The following is a 20,930-nucleotide window of genomic DNA, read 5'->3' as shown; positions in this document are numbered from 1 at the left end:
TAAAATCGAAAACAGGGACAAATGTTGTTCGCAGATAATGCACCGATTTCATTTAATAAAAGAAAAAGAGAAAAAAAAAAAAAAAAAAAAAGTTGTTGTTTATATAAGACTTTGAGATTATTACACTAACTTATGGTCTTAAGTACCTATAAGATGGTAAATGAACTTAACGTAATGATGCAAAAAAAAAAAAAAAAAAAAAAAAAAAAAAAAAAAAAAATTCTTCCTTTTATCCTTCGCGCACTGTTCGTGTGCTGCATTTTGACCTCTTTGATAACGATTGGTTCTTTTGTTAACACTTCTTTTTTAAAAAAAAAAAAAAAAAACACATAATAAAATTGTGCATTAAAAACACAAAAGTATAAATCCATTAATTATGCAAAAGAGAGGAGGACCCCTTTACGTGTTGACATTTATCCATATTGATCCATACTCTTGTCGCGATGTCTACAAAATTAGGATGCCACACACAAACACATAGCTTTATCTTTCCAAAAATGGTTTCACATACGTTAAGTATTATCCTCTTTAGATATAACATGGTGGCGAGTTATACATGCACAAAAAAGGGAAAAAAGGGAGGGGGAGAGATGACTTTTGAAATTATTCCTCAAAACAATCCTCTGGTATTATTTGCTTCAATTCATTACTATCATACATACTTTTAATAATATCGTGTCCACCTATTAATTCAGTGTTAATATAAAGCTGAGGGTATGTTGGCCAATTCGAGTAAATTTTTAATTGATTTCGAATTTCTTGGTCTTTCAAAATATCATATGTTGTATATTTTATTTTAAGACTGTTTAGCATAAAAACAACAGCATTGCTAAATTTGCACTGAGGGTATATTTTGCTTCCCTTCATAAACAGGATAATTTTATTACTTCTTATCAAATGTTCTATTTTTTTAATTGTATCCGATTCGGCATAAGTTTCATTAATGTCTTTTTCATCTTCTTTTTCCTTACCCCCTCCGCTGATTTTATTTCCTTCCTGCATTTGCTTTCTTATGAACGAAGTCATCATGGAAATATTGCAGTTGACAAATTTTTTTTTCAGCTCACCATTTGAGTAAAATTCAAATTCGCCTGCACCACTGCCAGTGCCACTACCGCTCATATTGCTTATGCCGCTAGTGCCGCTAGTACCGTTAGCACCATTAGCACCGTTAGCACCATTAGCACCGTTAGCACCGCTAGCACCATCAGTGGTTCCTTCCGCTCTTCCAACAACGTAAACTTCAATCCCATCATAATCCTCAACTATTGCTTTCAAAATATCTATGTGCAGCTCGTACTCCTTTTCTTTGATCGATTTTAGGTAAAATAGCTTCATCCCATGTCCCTCTAAACATTTTGATTTTTCTTCTTCCTTTATAAAATTCATTATTTTTTTCAACATACAGACTTTTTGAATGTGAGCTGATATTTTTCACCTTATGAGAAAACACAGTGGTTATGGATTTCCTGTGGATTAAATAAAAATGAACAATCTGGAAAAGGAGGCGAGAATGGGGAAAGAAAAAAAAAATAAATAACATAAAATAACATAAAATAACATAAAATAATATAAAATAATATAAAATAAAATAGTGAAATTCCAAATCAAGATTGAGTTATACTAGGGTTCAGATGATTGCACCCTCTATGATTTAGTGTGCTCGGTCGTTATATTACAAAACGTGGAGATGTTTCTACATGTTGCAAATCAGATTCCTTTTTTGGTTCTCCTCAAATTGGGAAGATAGATAAAAGTGTAGATATTTCAATTTAAGCAAAAATAAAGAAAAAATGACACGGAGAGAGAGTTAAATTCTTTTTCAAAATATATATATGCACAAAAAATATACATGGGGGAATTTTTTTTTTTTTTTTTTTTTTTTTGACGGAACCTATGAGATGGTGTTATTTATTTGGGAGGTTGGCATAAAAATTTTTCAAAATTGAATTGTAGGTGCATGTGGAAAATGCAACATGTTTAGTGGGTAGGGGCATATTCCTCCATCGGAATGTCGCACATATATATACCCACACTTATCTGTAGTCGAAATAAGTAATGGAAAATTTTGCCTTTTATGAAAAGTGTTTTGTCACTTCATCTCCCCAAGGGAGATCAATAAGGTAGCAACAAGTGGATCCTCCACTAGGAATACCATACCAAATCATACATTACAGTATATATACAATCACATGTGTGCAAAAAAAAAAAAAAAAAAAAAAAAAATGGCATGTACATGTGCAAATATATCTTCGTATTGAGATTACCTCTGTTTGTGTAATCTCCATTTTGTTATCGAGTTAAGTTCCGTTTCGTGTTTGAATTTTGGGATAGCAGAATCTCTAAAAGGGGATCTTCACCATGAACAGGAGGAGAACCTTCTTATGAATGTATCCCCACAAGAAGGGGCATTATTTTTTCAAATGTTAAATGATAGAAATACTGTTGGCAATGATAAACAACAAAAAAGGAATGAAATAAAATAATATGACATGCGCAAAATTCACATTTTTTTTTTTTTTTTTTTTTTTCATATAACCATTACAACTAGTCGGTTAGAATAAAAACTCATTTGAGCTTGTCTTTTCCCTTGCATTCCAAGGTTTTTTTTTTTTTTTTTTTTTTTTTTTTTGCATTTTTGCATTTTTGCATTTTTGCATTTTTGGTATTTTTCTTCTCCACTTTGGCGTGTATCAAAATTCAGGCTTTTTATTTTTAAAATCAAGGTTGATAAAAAAAAAAATTCGAAAGACATGAAAAAAAAAAAAAAAAGGAAAGTGTTGTACTTTGGTCTTATATATATATACGTATATGTATATGTATATGTGTGTGTATAATATGTATGCATAGAGCTATGAAGATTTTTCGTTTGTAGAGTGCCCTGTGTTGTTTGGTACACCATTAAGAAGAATATCCTATAAAACTAGCCCCAAATTTTATCACTTTCCTTTTCCTTTTCTTGCATTTGAGTAATGGAAAAATGAAATAAGATAAAAATGAAACGAAATAAAAATAAAACGAAATAAAACAAAACGAAACACACGTAGAAGGGGAAGAAAAAATCGAGAACGTTCTTATTTATATGCCCTCGCTTCCTCCTCTCGATTCCTCCTTTTGTGAAACCAAGCTAAGGTGCAATAAGATGAAGAACTGATTTTATACAAAATTACTCAACATGTTATGGATTAACTATTCAAAATCTAGGATCATATATATATATATATATACACGTGACACATTTACATGAGACCTTAAGCAAATCAAAAATCCTAAAACATCACACATTTGCTTCGGGTGAACACAGTCCAACTTATGGACTATAACTTGTACTCAAAAAGCAAAAAAAAAAAAAAAAAAAAAAAAAAAAAAAAAAAAAAAAATTAATCTATCTTTCACAATTCCTGTTGTTCAAACAATATCCCTCCCCAACAACTGTCGATCGAACATGACTCCCCTAAATATGGCTTCCCCAAATGTAGGCAATTTTTCATATGCCTATTTATACACACACATTATTGCATCCAACAAGTTCCCAGGGTAACGTGTTTGCACACATTTGTAAAATTATTCCTACTCCCTGTGCATACATGATCTATGTGTCAGGAAAAGCATTTCATCCAATTTACAATGAAACGTTTTCGCAACTCCGGACGCAGTACCACTGTTGTAATGCCCCTGTTGCAGTACTCCTGTTTTAATACCCCTGTTATGGTTAGTGCTTTTTTTTCTCTACATGAGTTGTATTTTTTTTTTTTTTTTTTGGAGAATATTGGATAAAAAACATGTCCCAAAGAGATTAAAAAAAAATAAACATTAAAAAAATTTCCCGATGGTGTGAAAAAAAAAAAAAAAAAAAAATACGCAGTTGTTCATATTACATATGCATTATACATACATTACGTAGGCATTGCATATGCGTTACATGTGCATTACATATGCATTACATATGCATTGTATACGCTTGTGTGCATCATTAGTATGCCATCCCGGTTGAGATTACATTGAATCGGCTGAAAAAAAAAAAAAAAAAAAAAAAAAAAACCAAAACCGAGTAGGGCGAAACTATGCAAAAATGGAAATTCCAAGAGCAACATTTACATATATCATCCATTTACAAGTCACTTTTTTGAAATCCAGCATTTCTCCAATTATGAAAAACAAGGGAGGAGAATAATACAACAAGAAATGGTAAAAAATTCATAACACGAAAAAAAAAAAAAAAAAAGATAAAAAAAGAGAAGCGATAAAAGATTAAAAAAAGAGAGGTGATGAAAGATTAAAAAAAGAGAGGCGATGAAAGATTAAAAAAAGAGGGGTAACAATAAAGTGAAAAATCGAGGCAACAATAAAGTGAAAAATCGAGGCAACAATAAAGTCAAAAGAACGGATAAACGTAAACAACATTGTAAATATAAAGGCAATCAAATAAAAAAAAGGGATATTTGGGCCACTTAGTTTAGTATTCAGAAGGGGCAAATTCGACAACTAGTAAAAGCAGGCTACTATAAAATGTGATGAAAAGGTAAAAAAAAAAAAAAAAAAAAAAAAAAGCGAAAAAGGAGCGAAAAAAAAAAAAAAGGAAAAAGCAACGTTGTTATTCTCAAAGGAGCTCAAGTTGTGAAACACGAAAAAAAAAAAAAAACAATTTCATATTTCCAAACTTGTGAAGGAAAGAAAATATAAGGGAAAAAATAGCTGTAAGCTCTGTAGGCATATATAGAACACTCGATTATGTAAAGTCCACATATATGGGCATAAAGGGATGAAACGATTTTTATAGATACAGTGAAGAGGATAAGAAGCTGAAAGTGGAAAACCTTAAGTGGAAGCCAAAAAGTAGAAGCACTCTTACCTGTGTGTTCATGTGCATCTACACGTTCGAACGAGATTCATCGGCCATAACTGAACCTACACATCGTGCCAACATAGTACCCACAGAATAGAGTCCTGATAAAATTGGATTTCATTGATCTCAATTCTACTGTGATTATAACACTCAGGATATTGATGTCCATTTTTGAAGAACCAAACGTGCAACATAAATTTTACCATTCTGAAAAGTGAACGGAATTTATCATAGGAAGAGACGAAGATGAGTAAAAACAAAAAGGGAAAGAAGAAGGATGACTTGGATGCAATTCTTGCGGAATTTGGAATTGACGAGAAAAGAGAAGATGAAGGAAATAACCAGAAGGAGAAAGATGGAGTAACAGCTGGGGTAGCAGCGGGAGAGGGCGAAGATGCGAAGATGTCTAAATCCAAGAAAAAGAAAGAAAAGTTAAAGCAAAAAAAGGAACAAATGAAAAACAATAAAGATGAAGGAATCCAAGAAGAAGGGGAAACAAAAAAGGAATCGGCTGGAATGACGACGAACGAATCGAGTAATAAACCCAAGGTGGAAGATGCTTCTACAGGGAAAGTGACGAATAATGCAAAAGATTCCAATAACATTAATGCCAATAGTGGTGATATCAATGACGATGATATCAATGACGAGGGTATGAATGATGAGGGCATCAATGACGATGCTGCGAAAAAGAATAAAAAGAAGAAAAAAAAAAAGGACAAGGAAAAAGAGAAAAAAAGTACCACAGGGATGTCTGAAATGGCAAAAGCAGCAGCAGAAAGGTTGAGGTTACTAAAAGAATATGAAGAAAAAAAAAGAGAAGAAGAAAAAAGAAAGCAAGAAGAGGAAGAAGAAAGAATTAGAAAGGAGGAAGAAGAAAAAGAAAAGAAAAGATTAGCCAAATTAGAAAAAAAAATGCAATTGAAAAAGGAAGGGAAATTACTAAGTGCAAAAGCAAAGGAAGAAAAAAAAAAAAAAGAACTATTTTTAAAAACGTTAAAAGAATCGGGAGTATTGGTAGAACCAAAGGAAAAAGTTAAAGCAGAAATAATCAACATAGATCTTAATAAAACAAAACTATTTTTAAAGAAAAAAAAAAATAAAATTAATTCAAATGCGAATAATAATATGGAGGATAAGAAAAAACACATGCAAGGCTCCTCACGTCATGGTAAACAAGATGGAAATAATAACCTCCCAGACGATGAAGCAGAAAAAAAAAAAATAGACCCTAAAGAAATTGTACTAGACGATTGGGAGGATTTCCTAAACGTAGATGAAGAAAATAAAAAAGACAAAAAAAAATCAAATGAAATTGAAGATAAAGAACAAGCAGAGAGAGAAAGGAACAAATCCAAAGATTCAAAAAAAGCAGATGAAAAAAAAAATGCAAAAAGTGATTCTGTTAATAGTAAGAAAGGGAAGAAAAAGACAGGGGCTGATAAAAACAACAATAACGACAAAAATAACACACAAGATGATGATGGTGATGATGATGATAACCAATACAGATCAGCAATTGTATGCATTCTAGGACATGTGGATACTGGAAAAACAAAACTTTTGGATAAACTTAGACACACAAATGTTCAGGATAATGAAGCAGGTGGAATTACTCAACAAATTGGTGCAACCTTTTTTCCAAAAGAAGTACTAGATAAAGAAATAAAAAAAGTAGATGAAAATATCAAATGTATGTCTAAAGGAATTATGATTATTGATACCCCAGGACATGAATCATTTTACAATTTAAGAAAAAGAGGTTCATCCTTATGTGATATAGCTATATTAGTAATCGACTTAATGCATGGATTAGAACAACAAACGAAAGAATCAATACAGATATTAAAACAAAGAAACTGCCCGTTCGTCATTGCATTAAATAAAATTGACAGATTATATATGTGGAATAAGAATGATTGGTCTCCATTTAATTATACTTTTAAAAAACAAAAAGAAAATACACAAGATGAATTTCATGATAGATTAAAAAATATTTTAAATGAACTATCAGAACAAGGATTAAACTGTCAGCTTTATTGGGAAAATACAAACCCACGAAAATACGTTTCTATTGTTCCTACTAGTGCAATAACAGGAGAAGGAATAGCTGATTTGATTATGATTTTGGTAAAATTAACTCAAAATTTTATGCTTAAAAATATTGAATATCATGACAAATTAGAATGTACCGTTTTAGAAGTAAAAAACATTGAAGGGTTAGGAACAACCATTGATGTAATACTTACTAATGGGGTTCTTAAAGAATCAGATACTATTGTACTTTGTGGTATTAATGGCCCAATAGTCACTGTAATTAGAGCCTTGTTAACACCACAACCTTTAAAAGAATTAAGAATTAAAAATGAATATGTCCATCACAAATCTATAAAAGCTTGTATTGGAGTGAAAATTTCTGCAAACGGATTGGAAGAAGTTCTTTGTGGTACTGCTTTATTCGTTGCTAATAATACTAACGAAATTGAAGAATATAAGAAAAAAGCCATGACAGATGTCTCAGATGTGTTTAATCATGTGGATAAAACTGGTGTTGGTTTATATGTTATGGCTAGCACATTGGGTTCTTTAGAAGCGCTACTCATTTTTTTAAAAGATTCTAAAATACCCGTTTTTGCAGTTAATATTGGTACCGTTCAAAAAAAAGATGTAAAAAAAGCTAGCGTCATGAGAGAAAAAGGGAAACCTGAATATTCTGTCATCCTTGCATTCGATGTTAAAATAGATCCAGAAGCAGAAAAAGAAGCGCAGGTTCTAGGAGTAGAAATTATGCAAAAGGATATAATTTATCATCTATTTGATGCATTTACAAGTTATATTAAAAAAATAGAAGAAGAAAAGAAGCAGAGTAAATTGACCGATGCTATATTCCCATGCGAATTGTCCATTGTTAACGATTGTGTATTTAATAAAAAGGATCCCATAGTTATTGGAGTTAAGGTAGATTGTGGTATTTTAAAAATTGGAACCCCCTTATACATACCAGAAAAAAGCCTAAAAATAGGAAACGTAGTAAGTATACTCTTAAATAAAAAAAGCTGTGATAAAGCCAAAAAGGGCGAAGAAGTTTCTATCAAAATATGTGGGGAACCTCACATTACATTTGGAAGGCATTTTGATTTCAATCAAAAAATTTATAGTAAAATTACCAGAGAGAGCATTGATGTTTTGAAGGAATATTTTAGGAGTGAATTGACAATGGAGGATTGGAGACTAGTCGTACAGCTCAAGAAAATTTTCAACATTATCTAGGTGTGGGGAGTGCTATTTTAAGGAGTGGTCCAAGCGACCCAAGTGGAATAAGAAAATGAAGAAAACGAAGAAGAAAATGAAGAAGATGGAGGTGAGACCTGGAACGAGGGATTGTCATTGTTAAGCAAAATGGGAAACGAAATATGAGAAGTTGCATCTACGTTACTCACGAAACATAGGGAACATTTTAGTGAATAATATCATTGCCTCATTCGTTTTGTTTCATTCCTCTTCCATTGAAAAAAGGAGAAAAAAAAAAAAAAAAAAAAAAAAATGGCTCGTGCATGTAAAATACTTAATTGATAAATGCCAGTTGTTATTTTATCTACTAACAGAAGAAGAATAAGGTACAATGAATGGATTAAAATTTAGGTTTTCATTGAAGAGTACCAAAAGTACACACCAGTTTGTGTATGTGTTTCTAGTTCCTCCCATTGAGGGTGGGGGTAGAGATAATCACCCCGACTCTCCATCCTTTTGCAAGCGATCATAATGGAAAAATCAGAGAAATAAAATGGGCGAAGAAGTTTTGAAATCCCCTACATAATACGGTTCAAGTGTGTGTGTATATTTATGTGCATATATTTGTGTACGTATATTTGTGTGCTTATATTTGTGAGCCTATATTTGTGTGCTTACATTTGTGCGTTTCTATTTGCCGACCTCATCCTCTACAAGAAAAACACGACTTCTTTTTATCGCTTGCACACACAAGTGCCCGTTTTACTTTCATACTCTTTTATAGTCTCGTGTTATGCGAACCTATGCATAAAACTCTCCATTTTTTTTTTTTTTTTTTCATTTCAAAGAAACCCATTTGAAATGTTTCCACATGTGCCTTATTCATTGCATAGTTTCTTAGCGGCACAACTTCATGGGTTGTGTTTCACCGTGTGTATCATTTCTAAAACGGTAAATGCTAACATTTGAAATTTTTTAATTGACCTTTTCAAAGAATCAAGGGTTTATGATAATAAGACAAAGATAGTGGGGAGGGGGGCGATGTGTCTGTCAATAAGAACGCACCAACCGATGCATACGCATTTTTCACTTGTAAGTTTTGTACATGTATATATATATAAAAGCATATAGCTGCTAAGTTACAAAAGTTTCCAAAAACATCAACTTTTTTATAACCCCCATTTTAAATTGCATTTTTGAGGTTTTCTCCCTTCTCAAAAATACACAAGCGGAAAATTAATGTATTTAAAAAAGATTACCATATTGGAAGCAAAAAGGTTGAACAGTACAATGGTTTAATTTTACGAGAACAGTTATAGAGGGTATGGCTTTATAATTTTTTTTTTTTTTTTTTTTTTTTTTTTGTGTCTTAACCTGATTTTGTGTAAATATATTGCACACTAATGTGTGATTACTCCCAACTTTTTCTGTAACATTTTTTTTTCTTGTGGTAATATTTACACGAGAAAAATCTCCATTTGTGTCATTTCATTCATCTGCTGGTTTTATTTTTGCTGCATGTTTTACCTGACTTGTTCAGGCAAAATAGGTAACTCGAAAGAGGGATATATATAAAAAAAAAAAAAAAAAAAATCAAAAAAATCATAATATCAATGAAATAAACGAAATAAAGGAAGTAAACGAAATGTGTTACCAAAATGAGTCATGTGATGAAAAGTCTGGAAAAACATAACGAGTACTTTTAAAAGCCACGAAATTCCTCTAAATTAGTTTTAAACCACCTGCATAGGAATAAGCCACTTTGTGTGTCATTATGGGAGAGTAAAACGTGAAAGAGGATAAAAGAAAAAAAATTAAACTAATAATGCATTTAAGTTTTAATCACAAAGTTTATGCAGCTCAAACGTTTAAGCAGCTAGCACGCGGTTAATGTGTAATTTCAAAAAGCGCTAAAACTAGCAAGTAATTATTTACACAAAAAAAGTAAAAATAAATAAGAAATATATATCCTCCTTAGAGTAACACAATTTTCTATGATATCTTTCAAGGTATCCCTATAACTTTAAAGCAGTTCATTCTATAACATACAAAGGAGAAAAAAAAAAAAAAAAAAAGATCGCTATTTGATTGAACTCTTAAGTATACTTTAACGGGAAAAATATATATAACTACAAAAAAAAAAAAAAAAAAAAAAAAAAAATTGGTATAAAAGCAAAATATAATAATGTCTACATGCACACATATGATGAATGTACATTGCAAATTCTAACCTCCACAGGTCTGAATTCACAATATATACAATCTCTATCTGTGTTAAGAATAAATAATGTCGCACTGCATTATTCTTCCTATTTTCATCCCATTTTTGTTATTTCCCTTTTTTGTGAAAATTTGTCCATATATAATAAGGACACATTCTGAATACACATTTTTCAGCGGAAAAAAAAAAAAAAAAAAATCCCCTTCCCAATGAATACCAAATCATGAACCCAACGTGACATTAGACTTTGTTCAAAAATTAATAGTTTAAGTAACATTTTTATTTTTTTTTGTTTTCTTAAAAATTTAGTCATACAATTTGCTTTCAAAGATACATAAAACGAAACTGAATAAAATTCGAAAATGTGTCAAAATGGATGTTAAGGATGTGGATTTTTTCATGTGTGTCAATAATCTGAAATGTGTACCGGTCTTAGATCTGTATTCCAGAGAGTAAAAAATAAAATAACAAAATAACAAAATAAACAAATGAACAAATGAACAAATAAACGAGTGAAATAACATAAAATCAATAAATGGAGCAATATAAAATGAAAGAATAAAAGTATAATATAACAAAAAACGTAGTGCAGGGGAAATATAGCCAATTTTTTCCAATGAAACCTATTTGGAAATTTCCCCTTTTTTATTTTATTTTTTTTTTTTTTTTCAAACTCCTTTCCTTTATAACTTTTATATAGATGGTTTGAATGCCACAAGAACATAGTGTCAATCAACATGTATCTGCACAACAATAGTGACATGATTGATATACTAGGAGATGAACGCATGGACGCCCTTGTGGGGAAGGTATCTAATAAATCTAACAATAAGACATCATTAGTGTGTAGTCGTTCAAACATTCACATACATAAGCACATATACATATGTATATATGATCCAATGAGAAGAACTTATCCATCCCCCACAAGTTTTATAAATCATCTTTTATACATATCATATGCACCCTTTTTGTACCTTCTTCCTTTCTTCTCCTACTGTCAAGACTGAAACATTGATTAGGGAACTAATTACAACTTACTTCGTTAGATTTCTAAACTCGGAAGAAATAACAAAAATTAATAAAGACAGAGAAATGTTGCAGGGAATAGAGAAAGAATTTAAGAGTGACAATGAAAATGCAAAAAAATCGGATGATACAAGTGCTCAAAGCCGCATTTATAATTACATATCGGTAAGCCTATAAGCACATGTTTACATGGATAAACAGGAAAAAGAACTTGTATCACCTTACGCCATAGTTTGCATTTTTTTTTTCACAAAAAAAAAAAAAAAAATATACATATATATATATCTCCTTTTCACACAAATTCTAACTTTTCAGCTGTACCACGAATTGACCATTTTAAACATCTTCGAGTTTGTTTTATTTTCTGATTATATATATGAAAAAATAGACACCCATATGATCAACATATTTGCTTATATTTATTCCAATTTAGTATCCTTCCTTAAAACGTAAGGATAGCAAAAGAAATTCGCAATAAAAGTTCAACACACAATGTTGTACATACTTTCATTGTAGACATTTTTTTAAAAATTCGCATGTTTACAATTGCATATTTTTTTTTTTTTTTTTCTTCTTATTAGCAACTCGAATGATTATTTTGTTAAGCCCATGAATGAGATGTCCATAAGTGAGGTTATATATATATATAAATTGTAAATGTCATTGCATTAATGCGTTATTCTGTGAGTAACTTTTGGGGGAACATGATAACTTCAACATGGAAACGTCAGTCATATTTCTGCATAGACATGTATGTACCTCGCGAACACTTTTTACAACAACAGATGCTTAAAGAAGAACAAGACAAAACACAAAACATTGACAGATTAAAAATATACATCAATGTTATCAACACCTTGAGAAATATAACTGACAGAATTCATCTTCTAAACAATACAATAGTCAATAAGATAGTGGACTATGGTTAAGATGAAAAAGGGAAAAAGAAAAGAAAAAAAAAAGAGAATTAAAGGAAAAAGAAAAAAGAAATAAAGGAAAAAGAAATAAGGACAAAAAAATAAAGATCAAAGAATTTTTTTTTTTTTCTACATAATTCTAAATATCTTTTTCAAATAGTGGTGTTACATTCTGTAAGATTGCAACTGAGGAATATATAACACTTTTTTCTTTACGTAGACATTTTGTTAATTCTAATTCCGCTCCTGGAGAAAAAACCATGGGTCCACGAAAATTATGTATTTGAAAATAATGAGTAATAATAAGCTGCATGACTTTGTTATTTGTATGCACATGTGCATGTATATTCATGTATACTCGTATGAAAGAGTGAATGAATGCACTTTTTAGACTTGTTAGTCTTGTTACACTTATTATCCTTATTACACCACACACACACACACACAAACACAGATGGATAAAACGTGAAGACAGTACCTTACCTATGACTGAAAAGCAGGTATTAACAACGTAGCACGAAAACTATTTCAAGTGATTCATCAAGTGAACCTGTTTCCCTTCTTTTTATACGTATATAAGTTGCAAAGTTTTACCTTTTACAAAAATGTACAAGGAGTTAATTTTTTTTCTTTTTTTTTTTCCCCACAGCTGTGGTTAATATTGTATACCCTGATACTAAACAGGACATGCCAAGAAAAGTAACGTCTTCCTCCACAGAGATGTTGTTAATAATTCCAAAGTGTCTTTGTGTGACAAAGTAGCACAAAAAAGACACATGTACACTCATCAAATTTTTCCTTATTTTTCCCTCCGAACAGATATGAATTGACTAACTATAGGAGAAATAACATTTTGAAAGTACTCTACACAGCGTATAGAAAAAGTTTTTCACTGAGAAAAACCTAATATTTTACATTAATGCAACCATTCAACCTTTTTAATTTGTTTTATTTTGTTTTATTTTGTTTTATTTTGCTTTATTTTGCTTTGTTTTGTTTATTTTTTTACCTTTTTTTTTTTTTTTTTTCTCTCTCCCCTGATTTTCTTTCTTTTCGGAAATTACCTGCACAGCTCAGAAAACACATGAACGAACACTTGCACGAGCAGTTACCACCCATGAAAACATTACACACATTTATTGAAGTAAAATGAAAAACAAATAAATAAAAAAAAAAAAAAAAACCACAAACAAAACGTACAAAACTTGCAAAAGGTCAAGAAAATTATAATATACATTCTTCAATTATTTACAGCATTTGTATATATCCAAAAGTATTTTTCCAGAAAATAAAAACTCCTGTCTGATTATCGACGTGGTGAGTCATTTTAACAAAAAAAAAAAAAAAAAAAAAAAAACAATTGGTGAGTCAATAAAATGTGCATGTTTTTTTTTTTTTTTTTTAATTTTGGCTAGGTACCTGAAATTTTTGAAGAGGTAAAGACAGACATGTTAAAGAATAAAAGGAAGATCATTTCTACGCTCAACAGCCTTACAATTGAAAAGGACATTTTAGGAAGCATATCGGACATGTATCTCTCTGTATATGAATTTAGTCAACAGAGTGGAAAAGGTACTTTAAAAAATGAAAATAGAATTATAAATAAATGTATCAACAAGGCTAGGTAATATATATGTAGGAAGAGGAGATAACTTAAAATTCCCTTTTTTTTTTTTTTTTTTTTTTTTCTTTCGTTCCCCTTATTATAGAAAGCAAGTGTGGAGCTAAAGCTAAGGGTGAAAAAAGCGAGATTTCTAAAAAGAGTGAAACAGCAGAACAGTCAAAGGACGAATGTTACATTTGTGACAACTGCAAAGAAAATGTAATTCAAAAAAAGTGTAAAAAATAAAATGCATAAATAATGTGATGCAATTCGAAACAATGCAAAATAAAATGAAACGTATGTGTATGTTCTGCAGACGTCATAGTGGCAAACGGGGTTCGCAATAAAATGGAGCACTTTCTATTTTTTTTTTTTTTTTTTGGTTGTCCTCATTCTTAGGCTGAATTACAATGTTCTCAATGCAAACGGGCTTACTACTGCTCGAAGGAGTGTCAGGTGAGTTTTCATAATGGTGCAAATATACAATTATGTGCAAAATGATAAACAAGCAAATACTGCTTCTCCCACTCATTCTGCTTGTATGCTACTCTTTCTACTTCTTCTCTTAATTCTTCTCCTACTTCATCCTTTGTGCTCGTTGCGATGTAGATGAAAGACTGGTTCAATCACAGAGAGGTGTGCTCAAATGTAACTTGACTTCAAAGAGATTTTTCGACAAAAACAAGAAGAGAACAAGGTGTAGTATAACAAAAGATTCGATGTTTGTTTTTAATTAAAAATGCATAGAGATATATAGCACATTGGAAAAAAAAAAAAAAAAGAAAAGAGGATAGAAAAACACTTAAAAATTAGGAAAGAAACATAAAACTGCAATGAAATTAGTTGTATCATAGAAGAACTATGTGCTGTATGAATCAAGCATAGAGTGCATAAAAAGATTGGAAAATTTAGAGGGCACGATGAAGCTAATTCTAACAAGGACGATATATACATATATATATATAACACAACGAATCACGATTGGATATACAACAAATTGGTTTGCTTTTCTCAAATGCTAGACGTAGCATAAATATATGACATGCAACATGCACATATAGTTCGCATTGCTGCAAAACTATTCAATCCTTCATACAATTGCTATTCACAAAAATTGTGTAAAAAAAAAAAAAAAAAAAAAAAAAAAAATGGAATATTAATGCTCAGTACTAGTCATACTTTTTATTACGTTTCCTTAATCCATGTGTACATGCATAAATATAAAGAGAATATATACATACACACATATATATGTGACAAAAATGGATCACTTTTGATCGAATATTTTCCCCATGTATCAATCTTCAAACAATTTCATTCTTAGCATTAAGGGAAGTAACGATGTTGGTTCTACAAATTGGACAAACCTGACTTTTATATAACCACTTTGTCAGACAAGCCACATGAAAGAAGTGGCGTTTGTCGCATGGCATTATCATTACCTCGTCATTGGGATTATAACTCATCATACATATAGAACAGATATCTTCGTCTTCTCGTTCAATTCCCTGATCAATGGCTCCATCACTGGCTCTATCAATATCTTCTCCATTTTCACGATCCTTGTCTCGCTCCTTGTGCTGCTCCTTAGATATACCCTTGAAACCACTGCTAGAGAAACAAATTGGCGAAACTTCATTCGCATGATTAGACTGTTCATTTGGGTCATTTGGATTAAGTGGCTTTAACATCTCCTTTAAATTTTCGTCTGCATGGTTTTCATTTTTTGAAGTTGAATGCGTATTAATTTTTTTCTTGTCCTTTTTGTCTTTTCTTCTCATTGCCCGTTTTACCTTGTCGAATATAATTTCAAAAGATGGTTTTTTGAATTTTTTTTTTTTTTTTTTTATATTATTTTTATTTTCCCTATTATGCACAAAATCCAAATCCCTATATTTCAATACGGCCAACTTTTTTATAACATTTTCTGGGGTTGGTATACGATCATTTTCATCAACGGAGAAGTTTATAATGATACAAATAATTAAGGATAGAAATAAACCAAGTGATATGTAAAATAAAAGCGGTAAAAAATATAATGTAATAGTAAAGTAGTAGTATAGCTTTATGAATTTCAGTGCTACAGTATTGAATGAACATTTATTATTATAAAAATGTAATAAATATAGGGATACTAATGCTAAAAAAAAAGTTAAAGAATTAAATAGTTTTATAAAATATATTGTCAAATTTTTTAACCTTTCATCATTTTCAATTTCATCTCTTTTTTTTATTCTCATAATTGTTAAACTTATGTGAAATATACTTTTTATTAATATAATAATGACCACTACCCTGTTATAATAATCACACGCTTCACAAGGAGTCTCTATGAAATGTATGCTAATAATAACAAGTGTTAAAATGCACAACATCCAACATAAATAGAGGGTTATCGTGAGGTACCTATACAAAACCTCTTCGGTGTCGTTCAATTCGATGTAATTACCTAATATATGTGTGTGTGAAAAGAAATGAAAAAAAAAAAAAAAAAAAAAAGTGAATCAAGAAAAAATGGTACTCCTAAGTTTTTCCTTGTGTTGGTATCCCCAAGGGAAGGGAAGAGGGGGAGGGGAAGCACACCTTCCTGGGCGCTTCCTCTAGCACCTTTGTCATTTTGTGCATATTTGCATATGCATGTCTCTACCTATATGTCTACCTACATGTATATGTATCTACCCCCACACGTAAATATCTACTCACACATGGATATATCTACTCACACATGGATATATCTACTCACACATGGATATATCTACACACGTATATATATTTTTTTATGAACACATTAATTGGTCTTTTACTCACCATTGCTACTCGAGTCATCCAAATGTACATTCATTTTTCCCCCCACCCACTTTGGCTACTAGTATTTTTTTTTTTTACCAATTTTAATTTTCTGTTCCTTAGTCTCGTGTATGTGTTGCTATTCACACGCTGTTGTACTGGTGAAAAGGCTGACTTTCAAACCAAGGGAAGTAAAAACTGTTGTTCTGTTAGACGTGAGTGAAAATAATAAGACTCAATCTATATTGTTTTTGTAGACTTTTCCCTTTTTTTTTATCTTTCTCATTAAATTCATTTCTGCCCATTCCAAATGGGTAGTATTATTCCTCGTTTAGGTAATACTCATATATTTTTTTTTTTTTTCCATTTAATGCATTTGTAAAGATATTTCCTCGCATAAGATGTGAATGGAGAAAAAAGGACAAATTTTGAGAGTTGCACTCTTCGTAAGAGTTGCAATTGCGTTGTATTCGAGTTGTGGTTGTAGTTAAGACCACCGTTGAAAGTCCATAAAAAAAAATATATATAACAAATTGAAATATAACAGATTGAAATATAACAGATTGAAATATAACAGATTGAAATATAACAAATTGAAATATAACAAATTGAAACATAACAGATTGAAACATAACAGATTGAAATATAACAAATTGAAACATAACAAATTGAAATATAATAGCGGCAACTATAACAAATTAAAGTAGAGCAAATTAAAATATAATAACGTAAAGCAAAATCACAAAAATTTGGACACTGCAGAATAACCGGGTGTAAACAAGCTCGCAGGTTCCCAGTCTCGTGCACGTGCATACAGTTGTGTAGGTGTGTCCACTAAGTAATGTGCCTGAGGAATTATGTGTTCTTTTATTTTTTTGTACAATTTTATACACATGAAGAGGATCGTTTTATGTTCGGGTATAAAAAACGATAAAGAGGTGGTAAGGTGTGAAGCCCTAACAGTGTTTAAGAACATATGAATTGTGAAAATGCATGTTTTTCTAAAAAAAAAAAAAAAAAAAAAAATAGGCTCTGTGCTTTTGCTTCTTTTTATTCCTTAAATGATAAACTTTTACGGTTAAAAGAGTTCGTGGAAACGGGAAAAGAGGCAAAGTGTAAAATATTTTTTTTTTTTTTTTTTTTTCATTCAAATATAACACTGAGGGGAATATATTATATACATGCTACACTCAATCTTATGTTCGTGCGAATATCCTTTTTTTTTTTTTTTTTCTTTTTTTTTGTGTGTATTTTTTTAAGGTGCTTAAAATTCTATATCTTTTCTTTTCTGAGTTTTTATTTTTTTTCTTACCTGCACCTTTTCCCATTTTTGTTCCCCTTGTGAGTATAGTCCTTCCTTAAAAAAAAAAAAAAAAAAAAAAAAAAAAAAAAGTAGAATCCTGTGTATAGTTAATGAAAACACCCTCATTTGACACCACATAAATGTTGGGAATTGAATTTTGAAAATCTAAGGTGGAGAAGTGTATAAATGCATATCATCATACACCTTTGTAGAACAGGAGTAGAGAAAATCTCCCTATCTATGTCTCTTTCCCCAGCTCTTTTATTTATTTATTTATTTATTTATCTATCTATCTATCTATCTATCTATCTATCTATCTATCTATCTATCTATCTATCTATCTATCTATCTATCTATCTATCTATCTATCTATCTATCTATCTATCTATCTATCTATCTATCTATCTATCTATCTATCTATTTATTTATTTATTTATTTTATTTTATTTTATTTTATTTTCTCCCCCCACCCCTCTATTTTACATCCATTCATTTCACTTAACTTTACACTTGTTCACGTTGGGATAATTTCCATTTACTATTTTTCAACTCGATTTTTCTTGGAACGACTTTCCATTCTCCCATTTTTTGTGGATCCCCAAGCGCTGCACTTACATGGGACCCTAGTTATGAAAAAAGAGTCCTTATTCTCATTTATTCCTTTCCTTTCGCGTGTTTTTTTTCTTTTTATTCAAAACTTAATGAGAAATCACAATGAAAATGTGGAGGTCTACATCAGACCTGAGAACAACAAATATGAAGGTAAAAATTGTGATACCCATCATGTAGAGAAGTGAGGTGTGCACATAGATAAGCATTCATGTAGTGAAATGTACAATCGAACACAAGCGTGCGCACGAATTTTGGCAACCGCGACGAGAATAATTCTCCTAACTGTGCCACTTTTTTCGAAAAAAAAAAAAAAAAAAAAAAAAAAAAAAAATGACAACTGCTGCTTTCCCTGCAAGAGCTCAAAAAGATACAAGCACGTTGAGGTGTGTGTCATTGATATTGTATTTTATTTTTTTTACTCTTTTTTATATTTTACTTTTTTTTACCCTTTTTTATATTTTACTTTTTTTACCCTTTTTTATATTCTATTTTTTTACCCTTTTTTATATTCTATTTTTTTACCCTTTTTTATATTTTACCTTTTCTACCCTTTTTTATATTCTATTTTTTTACCCTTTTTTATATTCTATTTTTTTACCCTTTTTACTATATTTATTTTATTTTTCACCAGCGTTCGAAAGACCGAAGAACGATTTGCTGCTGAAGGTTATAGAAAACAAGGATGGGGAGAAGGCAGGAGTAGACAAAATTCCCTTTTGGTTGATGAGACAAGCTGGTAGGTACCTGCCAGAGTATAGACAAATGAGAAAAAAATATGAATTTTTTGAAATATGTCAAAACCCAGAGCTATCTTCAGAAGTGACTATTATGCCACTAAAACGGTTTGGATGTGATATGGTTGTAATTTTTTCAGATATATTAATAATTTTTGTTGCAATGGGTATACAAGTAAAGTTTATTGAGAAGGTTGGTCCAACATTTGACAAGAACATAACTACATTTGAAGATTTCAATAAATTAAATTTATCAATTGAAGAGATTATAAATAATTTACACTATGTGTACGATTCAATAAATTTAACAAAAAAAAAAATTAACAACTCAGTTCCATTATTAGGTTTTGTAGGATCTCCTTTTACACTGTTTACCTACGTCACCAAAAATAATAAGAAAACGTATGAAGATAGCCTAAAAATTATGTATGAAAATCCAAAGGATGCACATAAAATTATTAACAAGTTAAGTGATATATGTATAAGTCACTTGATTAATCAAATTGACAGTGGTGCAAATGTTATTCAGATTTTTGACAGCAATGCAGATATAGTAGACGTCCATACCTTTTCAGAATTTAGTTTACAATATTTAAAAAAAGTTACCAATACGATTAAAAAATACAAACCTCAAACTTATATTATTTTATTTCTCAAGGATAATTTTCATCCAGACGTCAAATATCTAAATGTAGATGTCTTTTCTATTACACATAAACAGCTAGCCAACTATTCATCCCAATTTTATGACAACTTATTTGATAATAAAATTATTTTACAAGGAGCCTTAGACCCACATATACTCCTTTTAAATAATGAAAGGTTAGTTTCAAAATACACATCTCGAATGATCAATCAGATTTCACAGAAAAATAAATTCATTGCCAACTTAGGACACGGCATCTTGCCCAACTCTAGAATTGAAAATGTCCATGCTTTTATTGACGCCGTTAGGAAATACAAATTGGATTAACCAGTTCACTCCTAAATGGGATGAACCTGATGATTCGGCTGTATAGCTAGCCAAACAAAATAAGCAAAAAAAAAAAAAAAATAATAAAAAAAAAATAAAATAAAATAAATAAAAAAAAAAAAATAAAAAAAAAGAAAAATAAAAACCATACATGTTCTTCTTCAGTGGCTCACGCTCAAATGACCCACTGCATGTGCGCATGTTGATCTGGAAATACAACATCACATATATGATATATGCAACTGTAAATAACATTTCTTATTTTGCTTTTGTCCTCACCCTGATCCTACATTTCACAAAGGTGGAAGGATAACTGACTTATGAATTGGCTATCCTTCACACATGTTCCAACCTTTTTGAATATCCCAATTTTTTAAATTCACACATATACAATACAGAGACAGACACACTGGAGGGGAGTGGGACGTGTGCACGTATTATATTTAAGAGTTTGTGTTTGAAATTGTGTCATCAAAATTGCAATTACTTGTTTTTTTTACTTTTATCTTCATTTTTTTTTTTTTTTTATTTTGTCTTCCTCTCAACTCATAGCTTAATTATGGATTTCACCTTTTTACATTTTAACAAAAAAAAAAAAAAAAAAAAAAAAATTACATATACCCGTTGGTCAGGCAGAAGCTATAGTTACGAATACTTTTAAAAATTAAAACAAG

General features: G+C 30.5%; 5 protein-coding genes across 5 annotated transcripts; 3 read left to right on the top strand and 2 right to left on the bottom strand.

The window, feature by feature from the left end:
- Window positions 1-603: 603 nt before the first annotated feature.
- PGO_114060 (glutaredoxin-like protein) lies at window positions 604-1,389 on the bottom strand (the record flags this gene model as incomplete). Its single annotated transcript, XM_028688740.1, has 1 exon — window positions 604-1,389. One exon carries the CDS (start codon window positions 1,387-1,389, stop codon window positions 604-606), a length of 786 nt encoding a protein of 261 aa, XP_028544541.1.
- Window positions 1,390-5,092: 3,703 nt separating this feature from the next.
- On the top strand, window positions 5,093-8,116 carry PGO_114050 (translation initiation factor IF-2; the record flags this gene model as incomplete). Its single annotated transcript, XM_028688739.1, has 1 exon — window positions 5,093-8,116. The coding sequence occupies one exon, from the start codon at window positions 5,093-5,095 to the stop codon at window positions 8,114-8,116; it is 3,024 nt and encodes a 1,007-aa protein (XP_028544540.1).
- A 2,554-nt stretch (window positions 8,117-10,670) lies between these two features.
- Window positions 10,671-14,504, top strand: PGO_114040 (MYND finger protein; the record flags this gene model as incomplete). Its single annotated transcript, XM_028688738.1, has 16 exons — window positions 10,671-10,750; window positions 10,999-11,107; window positions 11,304-11,492; window positions 11,643-11,776; window positions 11,909-11,960; window positions 12,113-12,251; window positions 12,465-12,540; window positions 12,699-12,744; window positions 12,894-12,943; window positions 13,064-13,103; window positions 13,317-13,388; window positions 13,499-13,561; window positions 13,660-13,816; window positions 13,954-14,066; window positions 14,247-14,303; window positions 14,457-14,504. 16 exons carry the CDS (start codon window positions 10,671-10,673, stop codon window positions 14,502-14,504), a joined length of 1,425 nt encoding a protein of 474 aa, XP_028544539.1.
- Window positions 14,505-15,151: 647 nt separating this feature from the next.
- On the bottom strand, window positions 15,152-16,689 carry PGO_114030 (RING zinc finger protein; the record flags this gene model as incomplete). The annotated part of the gene is made up of 2 exons (XM_028688737.1): window positions 15,152-16,296; window positions 16,656-16,689. The coding sequence occupies 2 exons, from the start codon at window positions 16,687-16,689 to the stop codon at window positions 15,152-15,154; spliced, it is 1,179 nt and encodes a 392-aa protein (XP_028544538.1).
- A 1,877-nt stretch (window positions 16,690-18,566) lies between these two features.
- On the top strand, window positions 18,567-20,256 carry PGO_114020 (uroporphyrinogen III decarboxylase; the record flags this gene model as incomplete). Its single annotated transcript, XM_028688736.1, has 2 exons — window positions 18,567-18,699; window positions 19,181-20,256. 2 exons carry the CDS (start codon window positions 18,567-18,569, stop codon window positions 20,254-20,256), a joined length of 1,209 nt encoding a protein of 402 aa, XP_028544537.1.
- Between the last annotated feature and the right edge of the window lie 674 nt (window positions 20,257-20,930).

Source organism: Plasmodium gonderi (assembly GCF_002157705.1).
Source record: "Plasmodium gonderi DNA, contig: Chr11, whole genome shotgun sequence".
Taxonomy (NCBI): domain Eukaryota; phylum Apicomplexa; class Aconoidasida; order Haemosporida; family Plasmodiidae; genus Plasmodium; species Plasmodium gonderi.
The sequence above is the reverse complement of the archived record's forward strand: the minus strand, read 5'-3'. Positions and strand labels throughout refer to the sequence as shown.